This window comes from Cricetulus griseus, assembly GCF_003668045.3.
Source record: "Cricetulus griseus strain 17A/GY chromosome 1 unlocalized genomic scaffold, alternate assembly CriGri-PICRH-1.0 chr1_1, whole genome shotgun sequence".
In the NCBI taxonomy this organism is placed as follows: domain Eukaryota; kingdom Metazoa; phylum Chordata; class Mammalia; order Rodentia; family Cricetidae; genus Cricetulus; species Cricetulus griseus.
In genome coordinates, this window is record NW_023276807.1 from 188,805,170 (window position 1) to 188,824,354 (window position 19,185).

At 48.4% G+C, this 19,185-nt stretch overlaps 1 protein-coding gene across 1 annotated transcript; it reads right to left on the bottom strand.

Moving 5' to 3' along the window:
- Positions 1 to 1,842: 1,842 nt before the first annotated feature.
- Itih4 (inter-alpha-trypsin inhibitor heavy chain 4) lies at positions 1,843 to 18,624 on the bottom strand. Its single transcript, XM_035453072.1, has 18 exons — positions 18,535 to 18,624; positions 17,175 to 17,335; positions 15,351 to 15,455; positions 15,058 to 15,220; positions 14,809 to 14,919; positions 14,193 to 14,321; positions 13,484 to 13,600; positions 13,121 to 13,289; positions 12,916 to 13,041; positions 12,547 to 12,728; positions 12,285 to 12,470; positions 10,043 to 10,176; positions 9,656 to 9,810; positions 6,844 to 6,984; positions 5,778 to 5,946; positions 2,662 to 2,816; positions 2,449 to 2,545; positions 1,843 to 2,043 (listed from the first exon to the last, which is right to left on the bottom strand). Exons 1-18 carry the CDS (start codon positions 18,622 to 18,624, stop codon positions 1,974 to 1,976), a joined length of 2,460 nt encoding a protein of 819 aa, XP_035308963.1. The 3' UTR covers positions 1,843 to 1,973.
- Between the last annotated feature and the right edge of the window lie 561 nt (positions 18,625 to 19,185).

The following is a 19,185-nucleotide window of genomic DNA, read 5'->3' on the forward strand; positions in this document are numbered from 1 at the left end:
TTTTGGGCTCAGGCCTCGCCACTGTGTATATTTTGTGTGTACGGATGTTTTGCCTGCAAGTATGTCTGTGTAGCACTTGCATATAGTCCAGCAGAGGTCATCAGACCCACTGCAAATGGAGTTATAGGCAGTTGTGAGTCACCATGTGAGTGCTAGAAATCCAATCCAGGTCCTCTGGAAGAGCAGCCAATGCTCTTAACTACTGAGCCAGCTCTCCGGCCTCTAATAACTTTTTATTTATGGGGGGTGTGCTGGGAACCGAACTTCAGGCCTCAGAAAGAGCAGCAAATGCTCTTAACCACAGAGCCAGCTCTCCTGCCCCCAGGGATGCAACCTTGAGTCATCATCCATGATGGGTGGGCTTTACAGTGATGGTCTTGGAGTCAGGCATGCTCTTGTATGTAACCCCTCACCCATGCCCCTATGATTTAATGGGATTTTCTCAGTGAGCCTTGATACAGGTGGTTAGGACAGTTACTAAAGATGACTAAGGACAGGACTTAGATTATTCTCCCAATTGTTCCAATAAGAGACACAAAAAAGGCAAACATAGGCTAGAAGTAGTAGCCTTCCCCTTTGTTAGACATGAGATTTGCAGAGGATGGAAAATAAGAACAAGGGAGTTTCATGCATTATAGACCCATGAATTCTGCCTATGGAAAAATAGGCTGATGGTTAAAGAAAGCAGTCATGATCCCCACACCCAAGGTTAGGCCTGAGTTCCTTGGTTATGTAACTTATAGAATTAACCACAGGCCCTGGTATGTACCTTGCAAAAAACGAAGTTGTAAAAAGAAATTAAATGGCCCTACTGTGTGTACAGGAAAGCAAATGACCGGCTGGCCCACCTGTAGATTTTCTGGAGTAGAATTAAGACTAGAAATCTGCTACACTGAAGCTGCAAACAGCTGCCTGCCAGTGCAAAAAGAACTGGCTTAGCTTGCTTCAAACTTTGTTAATTGGTAATAAAAGACTCACTGCTTTGGAGTGAAAATATTATGGTGGGAAAACTGATACAAAGAAAAATGTGCCAGGTGGTGGTGGCACAAGTCTTTAATTCCAGCACTCAGGGGGCAGAGGCAATCAGATCTCTGTGAGTTTGAGACCAGCCTGGTTAGTTTACTTGTGGGCTTCTAAGGAAAACAGGTAATTGTGATCTTAATGTGATTTCTTCTTATGTAAAGATTTTAATTCGTGTTTTAGAAATATGCAACTTGTGGTTATGAGGTAATCTTTTCTTATGTAGAAAGTTTTGTCTTAGATATAATAAAAGGGATAAGGGGAAAATGTAAGGCTAAAAAAAAAAGAGGACCTCCAGCAGAGAGAAAAGAAAAAAAACTAAGAACTAAGCCTTGACCTTCAGGGGGAAAACGCCACAGTTCCTTTCAGTCTCTCTAAGCTGCTGAATGCTGGTCTTCTGGCAGCAGACTAGGGTGGAACCCTTTTTTGATCTGTCATTGGTGCCCTTTCTGGGATGAAAAGACATTCATTCACATCTCTTTGAGAAAAAACATCACACAACTGTGCAACCTGGTGGAGTCTTCCTGAGTCAAAGTGGCTTCCATGGTCCAGGCAACCACAAAGTAGCCAGTACACTGCTCTCTCTGGAGAACACTCCAGTCTGGGCCCTCACTTGGTGGAGCACTGACATTTTGAATGGCTGGCTTTATATTCCTGTGACAAAGACTAAGATAGGGCTGAAAACTCTGTAGGGTTTCCCTGGCCCCAGGCTGTTGAGGAACAGTTGTGAAAGAGTCTACATTTCTTTGAGGCAGAATATTTAGGTTGGAATCCTAAGCCCCCAGGACTGGCCTCATGGAATCATGACACCAACTCCCTGGGTTCACATCATCAGTCTTTATTTGTGATAAATGAGAATCCTCTTCTCCGTTGAGATCTAGGCCTCCCTGGTGGCCCTGTTGGCATACATCTGCATACAATGGCAGCATGGCAGGGAACACTGTTCCTAACAGCTATATCTTCACAGTCCAGCAGGAAATATCTGTTCCATTCGACCCTCCTTGGTATTTCAGTTTAAGCTGTCTGGGGTGGAAGACAACAGAAGAACATAAGTAGGTGTTCAACAAACCTCAGGTAAGATGAAAGAGATGGGAGACAGTTGCAGACATGAACATGGAGTGTAGGGAGTCTCAGAATTCCCTCTGACATAGGTCAGGAAGGCCCATTTGCCCAAAGGGTTATTCAAGGGACTTAGCATGTGAGATTTCTGGGCCCAGGACTTTGGACCCTGGGGAAGGGACAAGAAGAGCATGCTACTGTCCACAGCCCAGAGCCTGTGTGTTTTATGTAAGAATAAGCTGAATCAACCTTTCATCTGTTTTCAGTTCCCAAGCAAGGGGACCAGAGTGGGGATATGTAGATCCCAGCTCTCACCCTCCTAATCCCCACCCACCATAGCCAGGCTCAGGGGTCTGTTTGTATACTTACTTGGTAGTAGAGTACTGTGTTCCCTGAACTCTGAATGTCCGTATTGTGTCATCTGATCCAACTGGTGGATCACAGATGATATCCTGGTAAAACCGACCTGAGATAAAAGGCTAGGTCAGTGAGGGATAAAGACAGTGAGGGAGGTGGGCACTGTGAGAGGAACCTCCCTGCCTGTGCTCAGTCACAGGCAACTTCTAAGGGCAAGTGAAGTACCGAGTTCCCCATCAGTGCGGTTGGAGAAGTGTTGAGTGTCATCCACAAGGAGCATCAGTCCCTTCTGAGGCTCATCCATGGGCACCAGGGCAATGTTCACTCTGTCTGGGCCACTGAGGCGGAAGAGTCCCATCTTGTCCATGGTTATCTTCAAGCTGCAGAGAAATCCCAAACCCTGAGCAGGAAGGAAGAGACACCTGTGTGGAGTCTCAGTAGGGGTGGGGAACTCTCCTCTTGAGCAGGAAGTCATTGTGTGGCCTTAGCAGAGACTCCCTTAAATCTCCTAGGCTCAGTTTTGTCATTGGCAGAATAGCACCAAGGTGAGCTTAACAATGTCCAATTTCACTGCACCGTTTATAAAAGAGAATTATAATTCCTTCCCTCTGGTTTTAAATTTTGTTTCTCATGAATGAATTTTATATGCTTTTATTGGGGGTGATGGATAACAGTCATTGTCAGTTTGATTGGACTGAGAAGCACCTGGAATATTAGTAAAATTCATCTCTGGATGAGTCTAAAGGGATATTTCTGGAGGTAAAATGAAGACCCATTCTGAACATGGACCACACTATCTCAAAAATTGGGGCATGGATGGGATAAAAGGGAGAAAATTCTTTCTTGCAGGCATTCTCTGCCCTGGGCTGTTGTGTTGTGAGCCACTCTGTTCTCCTGCCTGATGGACTGGAACCTCTGATGTGCAAAGAGTTAATCCTCCCTCCCTTAAGATGTTCCCTGGGGTTTCTGCTCTCACAGCAGCAGCAGAGTCTCATAGGCCTGCCCTGATCCCTGTGTTTTTATAGTGCCACGGGTTTCCGATAACTAATGTTAAACAATGCATTTTAACATCTGTAGGGGAAGTCTTTTCTCATTCTATCTCATCAATAAGAGGAAGAACCTACTGTTTTTCTTTATTGTTAAGATTAAAAGGTGCTTACCTTGAAAGAAAACTATACCCTTTATTAAAATTAAAACCTTCCTTTTTGCTGGGCGGTGGAGTCACACACCTTTAATACCAGCACTTGGGAGGCAGAGGCAGGTGGATCTCTGTGAGTTCAAGACCAGCCTGGTCTACAAGAGCTAGTTCCAGAACAGCCTCCAAAGCCACAGAGAAACCCTGTCTCAAAAAACCAATAAATAAATAAATAAATAAATAAATAAAACCTTCCTTTTTTAAATAGACAAAAAGGGAGAAATGCTGTGGAATAATCCTTTTGTTCACTGTAAAGATTTGTCATTCAAATTTATTTAATAAAAAACTGATTGGCTGGTAGCCAGGCAGGAAATATAGGTGGGACAACCAAACTAAGGATGCTGGGATGAAGAACGGCAGAGTCAGGGGAGATGCCAGAAGACACAGAGGAAGCAGAACAAGTAGAAAATGAGGTAACAAGCCATGAGCCATGTGGCAGAGGATAGATAAGAAATATGGGTTAATTTAAAATGTAAGAGTTAGCTACTAACAAGCCTGAGCTATTGGTTGAGATTTTATAGTTGATATTAAGTTTCTGTGTTGGTTATTTGGGAACTGGCAACCAGGAAAGAAATGTCCACCTACAAATGGCATTCCAACATGGGGCTGGAATTCCCACATAAAATCTTTTTTTTTTTTTTTAAAGGATTCTAGATATACAGAAATGGAACCAAGAGCAGCTTCCCAGTTTTGTGTCTCTCATGCTGGCTGCTGCCTGTGGGCTTGAGCCACCAGTGTACCATGAGAGAAGCCAAATGGCAGGTTCCTACAGTCTCTCATGCTGGCTTCAGTACAGAAAAGCATCTCCCAGTTTAAAGGCTCATACAGGCAGAAAAAGGTTACAGATATGCAGTAAATACAGATTCAGACAAAGGAGACCTCTGAACGGGTTATAGTTATAGCGAGTTTTAGGACAACCTCCAAAAAAAGCTACAGGCTTGGGATAGAGAAGAGAAAGAGCATATACGGTCTTAGATTAAAAAATATAGTTTTAAAATAAGGTAAAGTCCTTAAAAAGAAATAGAGTAATAAAAATATAATAAGCCATGTAAAGATAGAAAATATATAGAGTCTGGATACTGTATGTTATTGTGTTGTCTTTGAATTTTTGATTGTTGTGGAAGGAGCCATAGTTGCTAAAGCAAACCAGCCTACACTTTATGACAGTGGAAGGACTTCAGATGAGCACACTGGATTTTCTGTGTGTATGCTTACTTATCAAATGTGAACAAGGCCCTACTAAAGGCTTGGCAAGATGGAAACAGACAAGACCCTTTGCTTGGGAAAAGATAGGCTATGGAATAGGCTGGAAATACAGAGAACATCCTGCAAAAGGTCTCCAGCCTCCTGTGACTCACCAAGCTAGAGAGCTGTCCTACAGTGGGAGAGTTATGCTTCCCATAGTCACCATCTGCCTCCATTTCCTACTACCTTCCCAACATGTGATATCAGGCAAACAGCTCTCTCCTTGCCAAAGCTTCAAACAGGATGATGACTAATTTAAATTGTCATTTTGATTGGGCTGTGAAATACTTAGGAGATCACAAAAGAATATTTTTGAGTGTGTCCATAAAGGCATTTCCAGAGACCATTGGCATGTTAGATACCAACTCAGCAGGGAAGACTGCCCTGAATATAGGTAACAACATGCATTAGGGTGGGGGCCCAGATGGCACAAAAAAGCAGAAAAAAAGTTTGCTAGACAGGCATGTGCTCCTTTGCTTTCTCTACCTCTTAGTGCCCTCTCACACTTCCCACCGTCATGATCTGCCTCTCCATGCCCATGGAATTTCTTTCTACGGGTCCCCCAGGCCTCTGACTGAGTCTGGAGGAGTCTAGTGACTAGTAAGGAAAAGAAGACTTGAAGAGCTATATGGCTCATGAACATGGGATTGGCTCCAAAGCTAGATCCAAACCATGCCACTTTTCTATGGCCTAGTGACCTGGGTTAGTGATGAGGTCCAGGTCCCAGGACAATGCTTCCAGAGCTGCAGGACATTAGGGAATTTACCAGGAGTACAGCCCACCACAGGGTACTCATAACCAACCACTTCATCTGTGGCCTCTGGCCACCTGTTATCACTAGCATCTCAGTCAGTGCAGCCTGAGAGGCCACATACACCTGGGACCCCACCCTAGGACTTACCCAGGTAATACAAAGAATAGTGTCTGCTTCCATTTGTACTCAGAGTTTTTTCGGTCCCGTGTCACCACCAAGCGTTCAGGGGTTGCATAGATATGCAAGTGAGGCTCCTGGATGTTCACTTTGATCCGTGAGAACCCGCCTTTCTCATAATCACCAGCCACCAAAAGCCCTAAGAAGACCAGACCAGAGAGTTCAAAGTCAATTCTGAGCAATGGCCTGAGAGGGGGCGGGTCTCACAAACTATGTCCTTCTAGGAACTAGAGCCCGGGAAGGGTCACTCTTGTGTCCACTCAGCAATACTTCCACCTCAGGTTTGGTTCTTCTCCTTTTTCTTCCCCATTTTTAAGACAAGAGCTCACCTAGTAGCCCAGGCTGGCCTCAAACTCAGAGAACAGCATGCCTCTGTTTCCCAAGTGCTGGGATTAAAGCTTCATGCCATTATGCCTGGCTCAGGTCATGTTCTTATGATTTCTACACTCAAGCTTTGGTTCTCAGTGGATTTGGACCTCAAATCCTGTTGATGGCCACCCTGTAGACTTTTGATAAAGGGTGTGTGTGTCTTGTTTCAAGGACCAAAGCATTCATCAGTCCCCTGCAGTGTGCCTGAATCCTGAGACAGCTACATGGCTGAGAGTGAGGTGGAAAGTGGTTCTCAAAGGAATGAAGGAATTGTGGCTGTCCCAGAGTGCTTCGTAGCTCAGCATAAACACTCATGACTGCTATACAGCCTTGTGTCTGCCAGGACACTTCAGCTTGATCAGTGAGGTCATTCCAGGATTAGTGAGTGGGAATCTGGCTAGCACATCTGTTTCTTTAACCATTCCCCTCCTCCACACTGAGACACTGGGTACCTGTGTTCTTCAGCTCTAGCTCCTCTACCTGGGACACCCTTACCCTTTTCTGGGTCCATCTGACAATCCTGGGTGACCCTGAGGAGTTCCTGGTGAAATCTTGTAAGTGGCTGTCAGAGGGACATATGCCCATGATGGGTACCTTGCTGTGGTTAGGCGTAAGTCATATGGCTGGGGTCTGGTTTCCATGTGGATACATGGGATACAGCTCTTACCCTGCCCAGGGTCTTCAAACAGCTTCATGGTTCCCCTAGATTGTATATCCACACAGAGCTGGCCCACACAGGATCCAGGAAGCGGCAAGATGATAGGAAAAGCCTGGAAGTGGGCTGAAATAGCCAGTACACAGTTCCTGGGTCAGCAAGAGTCTGGCAGGGCAAAGGTGGGGTGGGATGCTGGAAGGGGACTAATGACCTGGGTGTGGGAGTACATCTGGAATGGTGCTTTCTAAAGAAGGGAGAAAAAGCCTGGGTTCAGGTAGTTCCTTTCTGGGGAAGAGGGCATTGTGGGTGGAGTAGTGGGTGACTGTGGCTGGGCTCTCTCTTTCCACTTGAATATGTAGGATACTATGTAACAGGTTATAGAGACCCAAGGCTCCCCCGTATCTCCAGGGCTCCCTCATTTCCAGTATCTCTGGGAGCTCCTGCGGGAGTTCTGGCTTGGGTGTTTGTTTCTGGCACCGGGAAGCAGATCCAGGGACTTGTGCAAACCGTCTATCACCGAGCTACATACACCCTAGCCCCAGTACCTCTATCTTTTTCCTCCATGCTTTGTAACACAGCTTGACTTGAAACCACAGGAGCTCCTGTTGCTGAGGTGAGTGTGAGCACAGGAACAGTCACAGAGAGAAAGGGAGAGGTCATCAGGATGCAAGGCCTGCTGCACCTGTGGGTACCCTGCCCCCGCCCTTCCTGCCCATCAAGCTCAGGCCAACAGGGCAGGGGAGATTTCAAGATAGGTCCTGACTGAGTCTGACTTCACATTGGGAATGGGAAGCAGCACAAGGACCATAGTTGACATTGGACATGGGGAAGGCTTCCTTTTCCATCATGGGGAGTGGATCTTCAGTGAAAATAAAGGATGTAGAGAGTCCCTGCTCTGGAGAGCAAGGGCTGGTGTCCATTAACTGGTGGGGGAAGAGGTGCCTCACGAGGGAAAGAAGAAGAGCCTTGTGATGAGTTCTCTTGGGCTCCAGGGTTCACAGGAGAGGGTGCCCTGTCAAAGCTTGTAGGATGACAATCTAGGGGCAGAGCAAGAGCCAGGGCAGCACATGCCTGACACAAAATGCTAAGGACAAGGCAAAGGGGAGGCTGGCTGAGAGATGGAAAAGTGAGGTAGCCATAGGAAATGACACACTCACCACAGCTTTGGACCCTGGCTCTGCTCTAGGACAGGGTCCTAGCTAGGCCTAGGTCACCTGCTTTCTTTGCAAGTGTCCTTGCCTAGGCTGTGGCTGGTGCTTTCTCTCCCTCTATGTGTTAGAGTCACTGAGTTATAAAGAAAAGGAAAGCCACCGTGGGTCAGGAAGGAAGGGGGCTCACATAAGGATGTCATGTCTGGCATCCTTCCCATGATGCGAAGCAGGTTGGGAGTAAAGCCATCAAAGCTAGCAGTAAGGTGAAGATCACCAGGGTGTCCACGAAGTCCAGGAAAATTGTGTTGTCTAAGTGCAGTGCCAACAGCATCCGGTTTGGGGTCCAAGTGGAAACTAGTTCCTACTTTAAAACATTGACATGAGCAGTGTTCTCACAGAGGATGTCCTGGATCCCCACAGCCAGGACTAGGAACCTTAACAATGCTAGGAGTAGGATAGAGAGAGGGCACAGAGCCAGTTTCCCTGCTGGAGAGCCTCCCCTAGCCAGGAGACAACTACATGTGTAACTTTCCCCCATGGCAGGTCGATCCTCCCCTGGACTGTGCCCCTTAAATCACCTGATTACTAAATCCCCTTCTCTGGGTCAAGCCAGGTTCTAGGTGGCCACCTTCTAATTAAACACACCTGATCTTTAGTCACAGGCCTCTTACCAGCCAAGTGAACCAGGGTAGGCACTATCCTTCCACAGCCAAGCGCAGAGTCCAGCCTATACCCTGCCACAATTCTACAAACCTCCCTTCCTATCCTTTCTTCCATTGTTACCTAGTCTGCGCAGTCCAGGTCTTTTGGCATAAGACTTGAAAAAATGGCTTTGACCTGAAAGACAGTAAGACTTGCGTTTACTCCCCTGAGCAAATTGAGAGCATGGGAAGAGGGGGGAGGGAGCTACGAGAATGAGAAGGGAAGAAAAGGAAGGATCAGAGGTCATGAGGGAGCAGAAAGGTTGAGTCAGGTATAGATTAGAAGAAAGGATATGTGATAGGTAGGGTTTTTAGTTGGGCGGATGGAGGGGAGGAAGGGAGGGAGAAGGGAACAGCACCCCAACCTTCTTGGGTCCCCCAAAGATGGTCAACGCCCCCCACGTCAGCAGGAAGCAGTCTTAAGAATTCAAAGCCCTTATTCCTTAACCTGCCATGTCTAAACACCCCACCTTTTTTCAATAATAAGTACAGGTGGGAATGAAAGGCTCAGGCATTATGCTGTTACCTGGTTGAACAGGCAATACCCAGGTCAAGGCCTGAGGGGTAGCCCGTATTTGAGTGAGCAAGTGACTAACTAGACCTGTGAGTTTGGTCAGATAACACCAGCTCCTGGCAGCAGGGCAGAGCATGCCAGTGGAACGTACACAGGCCAGCTTTTGAACTATTAGGCTAGGCCCTTACCTCTTAAGACACTCCTTAGTCCATTGTCTGCACAAAGAAAAAGAAAAGGAAAGGGAGGTATTATGGGGTGGTTTTGCTAATTCAAAGTGCTTATGTTTAAACTTGCTTCCCCAGAGAATCTAGGGGCCTGAAAGACTTGTTCTCAGTTTCTTCCTTAGTGAGATGAGATGGGGCTCCCTGGGTCTCTGGGAGTCTGTGGATGGCAGGGGCTTGGTCATAAGGCAGAGGAGCTTCCCTGATGATGAGGTCAAAACCCAGGTTCACACTCACCAGCTTCCACGGGCTTCCCAGCAACTTGAAATTGTTCCTGGCCTTCAGGTTTGGTGACCACCATATGTGTAAGAGGAGTGACAAAATTGTATTTGAGTGACAAATTCAGAGCTTGGGATTCAAGGGCCTTTAATTCATCACCTGATGCTGAGACCCTGTGGGTTGAAGACATAAGAGCTCAGGAGGTCCCTGGGTATCTTGGCGGTCGGTCTCCCTTTCACTGGCCCCTTCTTGTGAGTCCCCTTGGGAGAATATAGAGTTTGGACATAACACCTCATGCCATACTTGGTAGATTACCTGAACCAACTGTACCTGCCCCACCTTGAAAGTTTTATTTATGTCATATGAAACCCACTGCAGTGGCTTGCAAAGGTCAGGGTCACTCACATCTGCTCCAGCTGTTGGTGTATAGTTAGCAGTGCCCAAAGTCTCTCCATGAAGTTGTGAAAGATGTACTTGGGGCTCTGGAAGTCCTTTTGGGCTATGCTGGCCTCCGTTTGGAAGGTGATGTTCTGCTTATGCTGGAAAGAGGTGCCAACCCAGGGGAGAGAGTGAGGGCCTTGTCTGCAGCTGACCAGTCTTCAGGGCTCTTCATTAGAGCCCTGACTGGGACTGGGGCAGACCAGGGCATAGAGCAACTATGAGGGCTTCACTCCTTTTGAGTATTGTGTGGGGAGGGGTAGGGAGTTCAGGAGTATGAGGGCCTCCCTCAGGTCGTCCAGAGCAGGAGGGAGGTGGGGAGAAATGTTAGCAGCTGTCCAGGTATAGCGAGACGGCTACGGAGCCAGGAGCTCAGGTCAGCTGACCTTTTACAAGAAGGGAGACAACTTCCAGGTCAGTGCAGAAGTGTGGAGCAGAAAGGGTTCCCCTCCCCCAAACATGGGGAAAAGGAAAAGAAGGAGAAGAAAGGGCTTTCCCCAGTAGTTAGCAGTAGAGATGGAACTAGAACTTCAGAACTGCAACAAGCTGTCTGCTCCACACTGCCCTCTGCTGGGGCTGGCCTGTGGGGTGATAACAGGAAACATGAGCCTTCCTACCGTCTGGCTTTCTTCCCAGGGAAAAGGTGGTCAGTGGGCTTAGTCTGGCCAAGCTGGAAGCCTAGGAAATGGGGCTAAGAGCAAAAGTGCCCGTCTTTTTTTTTTTTTTTTAATCAGAAGGACAGCTAAGAGGCCGTGTACACTTTTCTGCCCATTCTGCTGGCACCGGCCTCTCCCTGACTCTTCCCCAGAGCCTGGCTTGCCAAAGCTTTGGTACATGATGGCCACAAGCAAGAGGTTTTCTCTATCTACACTGTAAGGCTACTTATTTTATGTTTTTCCTTCAATGAATTTTGAATAGACGAACGTTTCCTTGGTCTCACCCAAGAACTGAGTGTGGTGGCACAAGCCTTTGATTCTAGTTACTTGGGAGGCTGATATGGGAGGATTAGAAAGCCAAGGCCTGTCTGGGCTACAGGGTAAGTTCAAAGCAGTCTTGGGAAACTTACCAAGGTCTTATCTCAAAATAAAAAGTAAAAACAGGAACAGGGATATAGCTTAGGGCCCTAGATTCAATTCCCAGTACTAAAAGAAAAGAGATGTGTAAGCAACCCCATCCCTTATGTTTGAAGTCCGACTCATGTTTGTGTGTACATGGGGCTAGACAGTTCCATAGGAACTCTATGAAGTAGGCATGCAAGTTAGACACGTTTGTAACCAGGAGGAAACTGATGAACACGGAGCTTAAGCAATTTCCTCACTTCTCACCTATGGGAGGTGATGGAGCTTGGTTTAAAGATAGGTTGTTTGGCCACATCGTCTTCAGGAACAGTTCTACCACTTGGCTGTGTCTAAGAAGAGGTCCCCCAAACCCACTGCCATTCTCTGTAGACAAGGTGCCTTGCAGGCATATGAGCCTGACAGCCCTTCCTTCTTATCAATCAATCTTAGCATACCTTCTGCTAAAGTCCTGGATACATGCTGTCAGGAACATTCTTGGCTGTCACTCCACTTGTGTACAAGCTGTCTATTCCAGAAGGGTAAGGAGGGTTGGCCTTATTTACTGCTGCAACCCTCAACCTAAAGACTCTGTTTTTTAATCTGTGAGATGGCAGGCTGAACCTCCAGCACCCAGGGATAGAGAAGTCAGAGCAAGATTGGGGTTCTACGAGGTGAGTTGGGCTTCAGGCCCAGAAGCAGAGGGGACCAGCATACACTGTTTGTCCTGCCTGGTCCTTGGTCTGCTCACCTGTGAAATGGAAGTATCTCTCTCTGTCTACCCACATCTTCAAAGGCCTAGCATGAGGACAGAGGGAATGGGCCATTAGGAAGGAACACCTGCTATCATTGGATGCTCACAGAAGAGACAGGTGGCAGCGGGGCAGACCGAGTCATCAGTTCCTATATGTGCTAGGTTCTCTCGTGAGCATCACTACATTGTTTTATTGGATTTCTACCATGAACCCATGCAGCTGGGGCTGGTGTCCTTCAGGAAAACCCAAGGAAAAGGGTCCTTTGACACCCACTCAGGGTCAATCAGCTGGAACTTAGTATGGCTGGGACATGTGCCCAGTCCTTCTGGCTGCAAATGAGGAGGCTTCCCAGGTGGCTCCAGCTGCCCCTTGGCTCCAGGATGATTGAGCCACACTCACCATCTGCCCACTGATTTTAGCTGAGAGAACATCAAGACCCTGGTCCTGGAGCTTCCCAGCCACCACCATCTCTGAGCCCTTAAAGTGGTGTCGGAAGTTGTCCTGCGTGACCACCTCCACGGCATCACTTGGGTATTCAAAGGCCACTGACAACAGCAGCGGATTGGCTACTTCGTGGTAGAAGTCCTGCAGGGTGGCAGGGGAATATGTCACAAAGGGCAGGCAAACAGGTTCTGTATCCCACCTTGGATCAAACTTGTACCTGGAGCTGCAGTGCAGAGTCTGAGTCCTCATAGATGCGCCGGGCCAGGCCACCATTATCCTGTGCCAACTTTTCCAGGAAAGAATAGTGGACATCAAAGCCAAAGCCCAAGCAGAAGAGGCTGTACTGGTTGTTGATGGCTTCCTGTACATTCCTTTGGATATTTGCAGGATTGGTCTCCCCTAGACTCATGAATTTGGGGAGAGGATGAGAAAGGAATTATTTGCTCAATGGACATTTCTGGAACTTCAGAACCAAAGAGGTCTTGAGGATTCCCCTTCTCCCTGCCCCAGGTTTCATAGCCAGTCTGGAAGCAGTTCCAGCCTGGCTCTATGTCTAGCATGCCCCAGAATGCCATAGTGTCCTCACCCTCAGTGGGTTCACCGTCCGTGAGCAGGATGATAAGGGAGACACTTCCCTTGGGCAGTAGCTCAGCCTGGTTGCTGCTATCTAGCATTTTCACAGCCAATAGCATTGCATCATTGATGTTGGTCCCTGAAGGGCACATACTCAGGGTTGATCCCAGATAGTGACCATGGAAGCCCCCAGCCTCCCACAATGCAGAGGCACTTACCTCCGTGAGCATGGATCTTGGAAGCATACTCTGTGGCCCTTTTCAAGTTCTCTTCTGAGGCTTCCATCAGTGATTGTGTCCATTGGGTTGCTTTCCAATCGAACACTATGAGGTTGAAATGGTCTTTGGGGCTGAGGTCATTCAAGATCTTGATTAGGGCTTCTCGAGTCTAGTCAGAGGTGAGAAGACAAGGCAGGGGTCTCAGAGGAGCTACCTAAAGGTGTGTGGTCCTTGGGCTCATTTCCTGGTATCTCCAGTGGGCTCATAGAGTATGCTTTGGGCCAGACTTGGCCCTAGGAAACCCCCACCCAGGATGCTGTAACAGGTCAGGCTGCTGCTGATCTCAGTGTCCAGGAGACTTACCTGCTGGATTTTCCTGCCTGACATAGATCCGCTTTTATCAATGACAAAGATCACATTCTTGGGCATTGTCGGAAGACTCTCAGGGGCAAAGTGGTGCACAAAGTAGCCGTTCTCAATCTGTGACCAGAGTGAGAGCACACCTAGGTGATGAGAACTTCAGCCCTGCCCTACTTCTGTCAGGTCACTTCATCCCAAATCCCTGGTTCCTATGTTCTCCTTTCATGATCCCTCTCCGCCCCAGCTCCTTAGGTCCCCCAAATCCCCACAATTTTTCAAAGCTCAGCCCCTTGTTAGCAGAAGACTTCCATATTCATGTATAGCCCTAAAAGTCTCTCCATAACTTTGTCCCCTGTTTTATTATTTGAAGCAGCGTATACTAAAAGACATAATGAACCCAATATCCATCAAGAGGGAATGCTGGGGAAACAAGGAGTAAGGGGAAGGACAGATGACGAACACAGCTGCTGGACTTGGAGGCTCTGGGCGACAATGGCAGAGGGAAATGCCACAAAGCAATTCTTTGCAGAGAGAAACCTTTTCTGCCTCCAGAAAGGGAATAGTATTCAGGGTCACCAGAACTGAACTGCCTATCTTCTGTGTGAGCCAACCCCTAGTGGACAGTATGAAGGAGGGGGCCATCATTTTCCTTTTCCAGAACACTCGTGCTTAGACTTTGAGGTTTCACTACTCTTGCCTGGAGTCCACCCACCTGAATGGAGCCCCCAGAGTCAGACTGCTCCACATCATAGCGGACAATGAAGTCCCCATCCAGGACTGTGTCCTGCTCATTCTGAGACTTTTGTTGCTGGGAGAGTGTTGGCTTGAAGCGGATATGTGCCTGGAGGAACAATCAAAGCTGATGCTGGAGGAACAGTGAAGCCAACACCCCCTTCTATGTGCACATTGGAAAATCAGATTCTATATGCAGCCATGGGTGAACATTCTGGGGGATGTGCATTCTGAGCTGAAAGATGCCTGTTTCCATTTGGTATGTATATGAGGAGGACATGTTCATGTATGAATCCCATTTCTGGGGACATGCAAGCATCTGGGCTCAGTGCAATCCAGTTGTCTCTTTTGAAGACCCCTCCCACCAGTCTACCCTCCAAGCTTGTCCCCCATTAACCTAAGCTCCTACAAGGGTCCACTGACCCTCTCTAGGTCTTACTGTCCTGTCTTCTTGGCACTGGCATGGACACAGATCTCAGAAGCCTTCCCAGCTCAGAGAACTTCCAATTGTTTTGGATTTGGGAATCTAGACCACAGTCAGCTGGACTAAAGACTAGCCCAGGGATGTCCTCACTTGGTAGTCACAGCAGGCCCACCTTGGTCTTGTTCTGTGAGGTGGTAAGGGCATCTGCCAGCTCCTGGGTCATGAAGGTACTCTCTGTCTCCAGCAATCTGATACCCTGAGGCTCAAAGATGTGGATATCCATCTGAAAGCAAGCAAGATATGGGTCACCAGGGGACCCATGAGGTAGGCTGTGCCCCCAGGATGCTAGGAAGCAAGGAGAGGCTGCCTTAGCTGGGAAGGGAAATCTAGGGAGCTTCCTGGAGAGGGCGGTGCCAGATACCTGAAGGTGCTTGACCAGTTGCTGTGGCTTCACTTTTAGGAGTAGCTCGTACGTTCCCAGTCGCCGTCTTAGCAGTTCTTGGTATACCAGTTCAAAGGTAATCTTGGCATTAGGGGCCACGGTGACTGACACTTCGAACTTCTCTGTCTGTCTCCCAGCGGTCCTGGGCAAAATGAACAAGAACCCACTGGGTCAGGTAGGGAATCATTGCTGGAGGGGAGGGGTGAGGAGCAAGGCTAAAGGCCAAGGTAGGGCCAGTCTCTACATAGATGCACCCTTCTCCACAAGCTCACTTGACGAGGCCAGCGCTCTCTCCCCGGCGCACTGCTGCACTGTACTGCTCCTGGGCTGCAGCCTTGTCTTGGACAATCCCTGGATAAGTCACACCATCGATGACCCTAAGTAGGGAAGAGAACAGTTGAGAACTTTTTTAGAAGGGCCTTTCTAGAATTCGGTGAGCTTCTTGATGTAGCCCCTGTCTTTGTCTAAGGCCAATGCCTTTTATCATGCACTTACTGTGTAGAAGGCCTCACGTACAACACTGGGAGAGGCTTTCAGCTGCCCTGAGACATACAGTGTTAGCACACATGGCTTTTACTGCAGGGGCAGGGCAGAAGGTTACAGAGGAGGCTAAACTCAGCCCACATTCTGAGCTGCCCCATGACCCGGTGAACTGTTCTGAAGCTCGAGAACAATGCAGTAATGAATTGTTCTTTACCCAGCCCTGAATCAAACCTCTTGTGGGGCCAGACTTGAGCAGGAGGGAGACACAGGGCTGAAGGCTGTGATCCTATTCTCTGCAGCTTCTCCCTCTACCCTCCTGCTTAGGATGGATGTTGCAGGGAGCTTGGCATCTTTGGAAGCAGGTTTGGACACCTAGTGGTGGAGACAAGCTTCTAGCCATCATCCTTTTAGGTTGGGAAGGAACTGCCAGGACCATTTCTTTGCACAGAAAATGACTGTTCCCGGAATTCTTTGTGGGGTGAATAGGGACCAGTAAATGGACACTGCTCGTTTTGGGAGTGGTATGCGTGGGTGGAAGTGTGCCGAGAAGGGGTGGGAGGGCACCCAGCTGAGTACACAGAACAGGCATCTTTCTCTGTCTTCTCTGGTCATGGTGTAACTCTGGGTCAGAATGGGGATGAACAAGCCAGGCGTTGGTGGCACACACCTTTAATTCCAGTACTCAGGAGACCAGCCAGCCTCCAAAGCCACAGAGAAACCCTATCTCAAAAAACAAAACAAAACAAAACAAAAAACCAAACCAAAACAAAACAAAAAAAGAATGGAGATGAACAGGAAGCTAGGCTCCTTCTGCTGGATGGAAAGTTCATAGTTTCTCCAGATGCTCTGCTGGGATTCCTGGCCAGGGCAGGGGGCAGGCAGTAGAAAGATCTGGGGGCCCATTGGCCTAGGCTCCAGGGTCAGGAAACAGAAACTGTTCTGGGATGGAGATGGGTGGGGAGAAAGGGAGGAGCCAACCATAGGTAACCTAGCCCCCCACCCTGCAGTTTTTCAGAAATACCCACCCTAGCCTGTGCTCTTGCTCTCCTCTACCCCAAGTGCAGCCCACCTTCCATGCCTGCCTCTCCAGGAGGCTAGGGCCAAGCATGGATTTTTCCCAAGTTTAATAAACATTGCAAAATAGATCAGGGCGGGGGTGTGCAGGAAGGCAGAGGGCAAGGTAAGGACTCCTGCAAGCTCAGAGTCCACTGAAACCCTGGCATCTTCTGAGGAAACAGTAGACCTGCCTGTCCTCTGCAGTGACAAAGAGGACCCCAGGAGTAAGGGCTTATATTTTTCCAGATGGAATCTGATTTTGGTGACTTCCTGGGCCTAGTGCTGGCCTAGAGTTGCTCTAGGCTTGTACTTCTCAAAGGCAAAGATTCCAAGATGCTGTGGTTCTTGGTCTGCCACCTCTCAGTATTTAGTGAGGAATCTGGATGACAGACAGGAGGGACAGAAATCTCACAGGGCTTGATAACGTCCCTGCTCCCTGTGAGGCCGACAGGTGGAGCAGTGTCCCAAGTAACCAGCTTCTGGAACAACACATCTCAGGCCCAGACAGATGGAGTTGCAGGGCTGGGTTGTGAATCAAAGAGGTAGAAGCCACCTACATGGAGAAGTTGGTGATGAAGGCTTTCCTGGGTAGCTCTATTTGGAAGGTAGCTTCTTGAGCAGAGTTGGCTCTGTTGACCACCCGGCTGGTAACCACAGTATGGGCAAATCGGGAAGACACCTGGGAGTCCACTGTGAGGCTGTAGATATCGATGCCATTCTAGACAAGGAAAGGGGAAGAGGGAGAGCTTCAAGAGTAGGCTTTAACCCTGGTCCCAGACCAAACTCCACCCATCCTCTGACACAGATACTGCCCAGGCTGAACCGTGTCAAATATTTCACATGCGAACATTTGTCTGAAGTTAGAGGCAGCTGTAGACCTCATTCACCACAAGACAGCACCATAGAGCAGGCCTCCACCATGGGAAATAGCAAGCACACATGGGTTAGGGTAATAGTCCAAATCTGTCAGGAACACATTTGGACAGAGATGAGAGGCCTGGAGTCAGGGACCTTGTGTCCAGGCTGAGCTTTGCCTAGTAAAAGGGCAGTGAACAAGCCCTTTGATTTTTGGAAATTCTAAGCTCCATGAAAGCAGAAGAATACTCCTGCTACTCTCCCATTAGCTGGTCACGGGAGCTGTGAGAATCTGTAGAGGACCAGGTCTCTAAGGAATGACCATCTTCTTCTTTGCCCATTTTGCCAGCAATGGACCCTCTCTGTCCCAACATATATATATATACACACACACACACACACACACACACACACACACACACCTTAGCCCTGGAGGATGGCAATTCCTTAAGAAAGGATATGAACACCCATACAGCCCTATGTTCCTCTACCTGCTCCATGTCCCATGCTGCACACACAAACTGTTCAGATACTCATGGTCACCTCCCCCCCCCCTTTAGCACAGAGGGACAGCACGACTGGTTTACAGGTCTAATGTCAGCTCTGCACCATGTGTGGCTCCCAATGCTTCCTAGGTATTATGGGCTTGATTTTCAACCAGCACAGCCCTCTGAGTTGGTTATATTATTACTCTCTTTCAGATGAGGAGACTGACAGACAGAACATATAAATAATTGCCAGAAGTCACTCATCCAGAACAGAAGAGCTGGGCTTGTACAGCCACATTTTGACCTACTTGTCTCTGTCACCCTCAAGGGGCAATTGACTAAGCTTTCCTTCATCTATAAAGTAGCAAGAATAGGATCACTCCTTCTGTTAAGTGAAGGAACCCGTAAGGATCTCTGGGTAATGCCTGGTAAGTAGTCAGCGCCATGTCTTTGCACACACACTGACCTGCACACACCCAGAGGCACTCTCCGGCTTCCCCGATGTGTTTACCCAGTCCCCAGCTCACACCACACACACATAGGCATACACAGAGGCACCTATGGGGACTGCTACCTTCTTGGCAGTGGTGGTCTGAAGCACAGCCAGCAGTGAGGGCAAGACCAGCACAATGCTCCACATGTGGGCAGGGGCTGGGCTCTTCATTGGTCTGCAGTTGTCTGCCAGGCTGCTTCTGAACCTGAGAGCAGGTGGGGTATAAATTGGTAACTTGCTGGGTGTCCTGCCCCTACTGGTGCAAGTTCTGGGAAATGGGGGTTTTCAAGCCAAAAATCCCAGAGGCCTCAGATAAGGAGACAAATGACCTATGTCCAGTGAACTTTGCTGACAGCAGGACATACACTGAGGAAAGGCAGGCTCAGGTTGGAGCTGGGTATTAGCTCCCCTTCTGCAAGCTCCAAATTTCCAGGAATCACAACCTCACATAGGTCATCTTCCATGCTTTGTAGCTCCAGAGGCACCTAACAAGGAGGCCAATCTGCTCTTCATGAGTCTAGCCTGGGAGGAAATAGCAGCTTCTCTAGGAAGACTAGGACTAGAAGGATACCCCAGGTGGCTTCCTGGAAGAGACGGGGGCCTTACTAGCCAGGTAGACATGCCTGGGGGTCCCTGGTCCCAGAAACATCAAGAGGACTAGAGGTGTTTGAGGACACGAAGGATGGACACTTTTTGGAGCAAAAGATGCTGGGCCCAGGGGCCTCTGCCCAT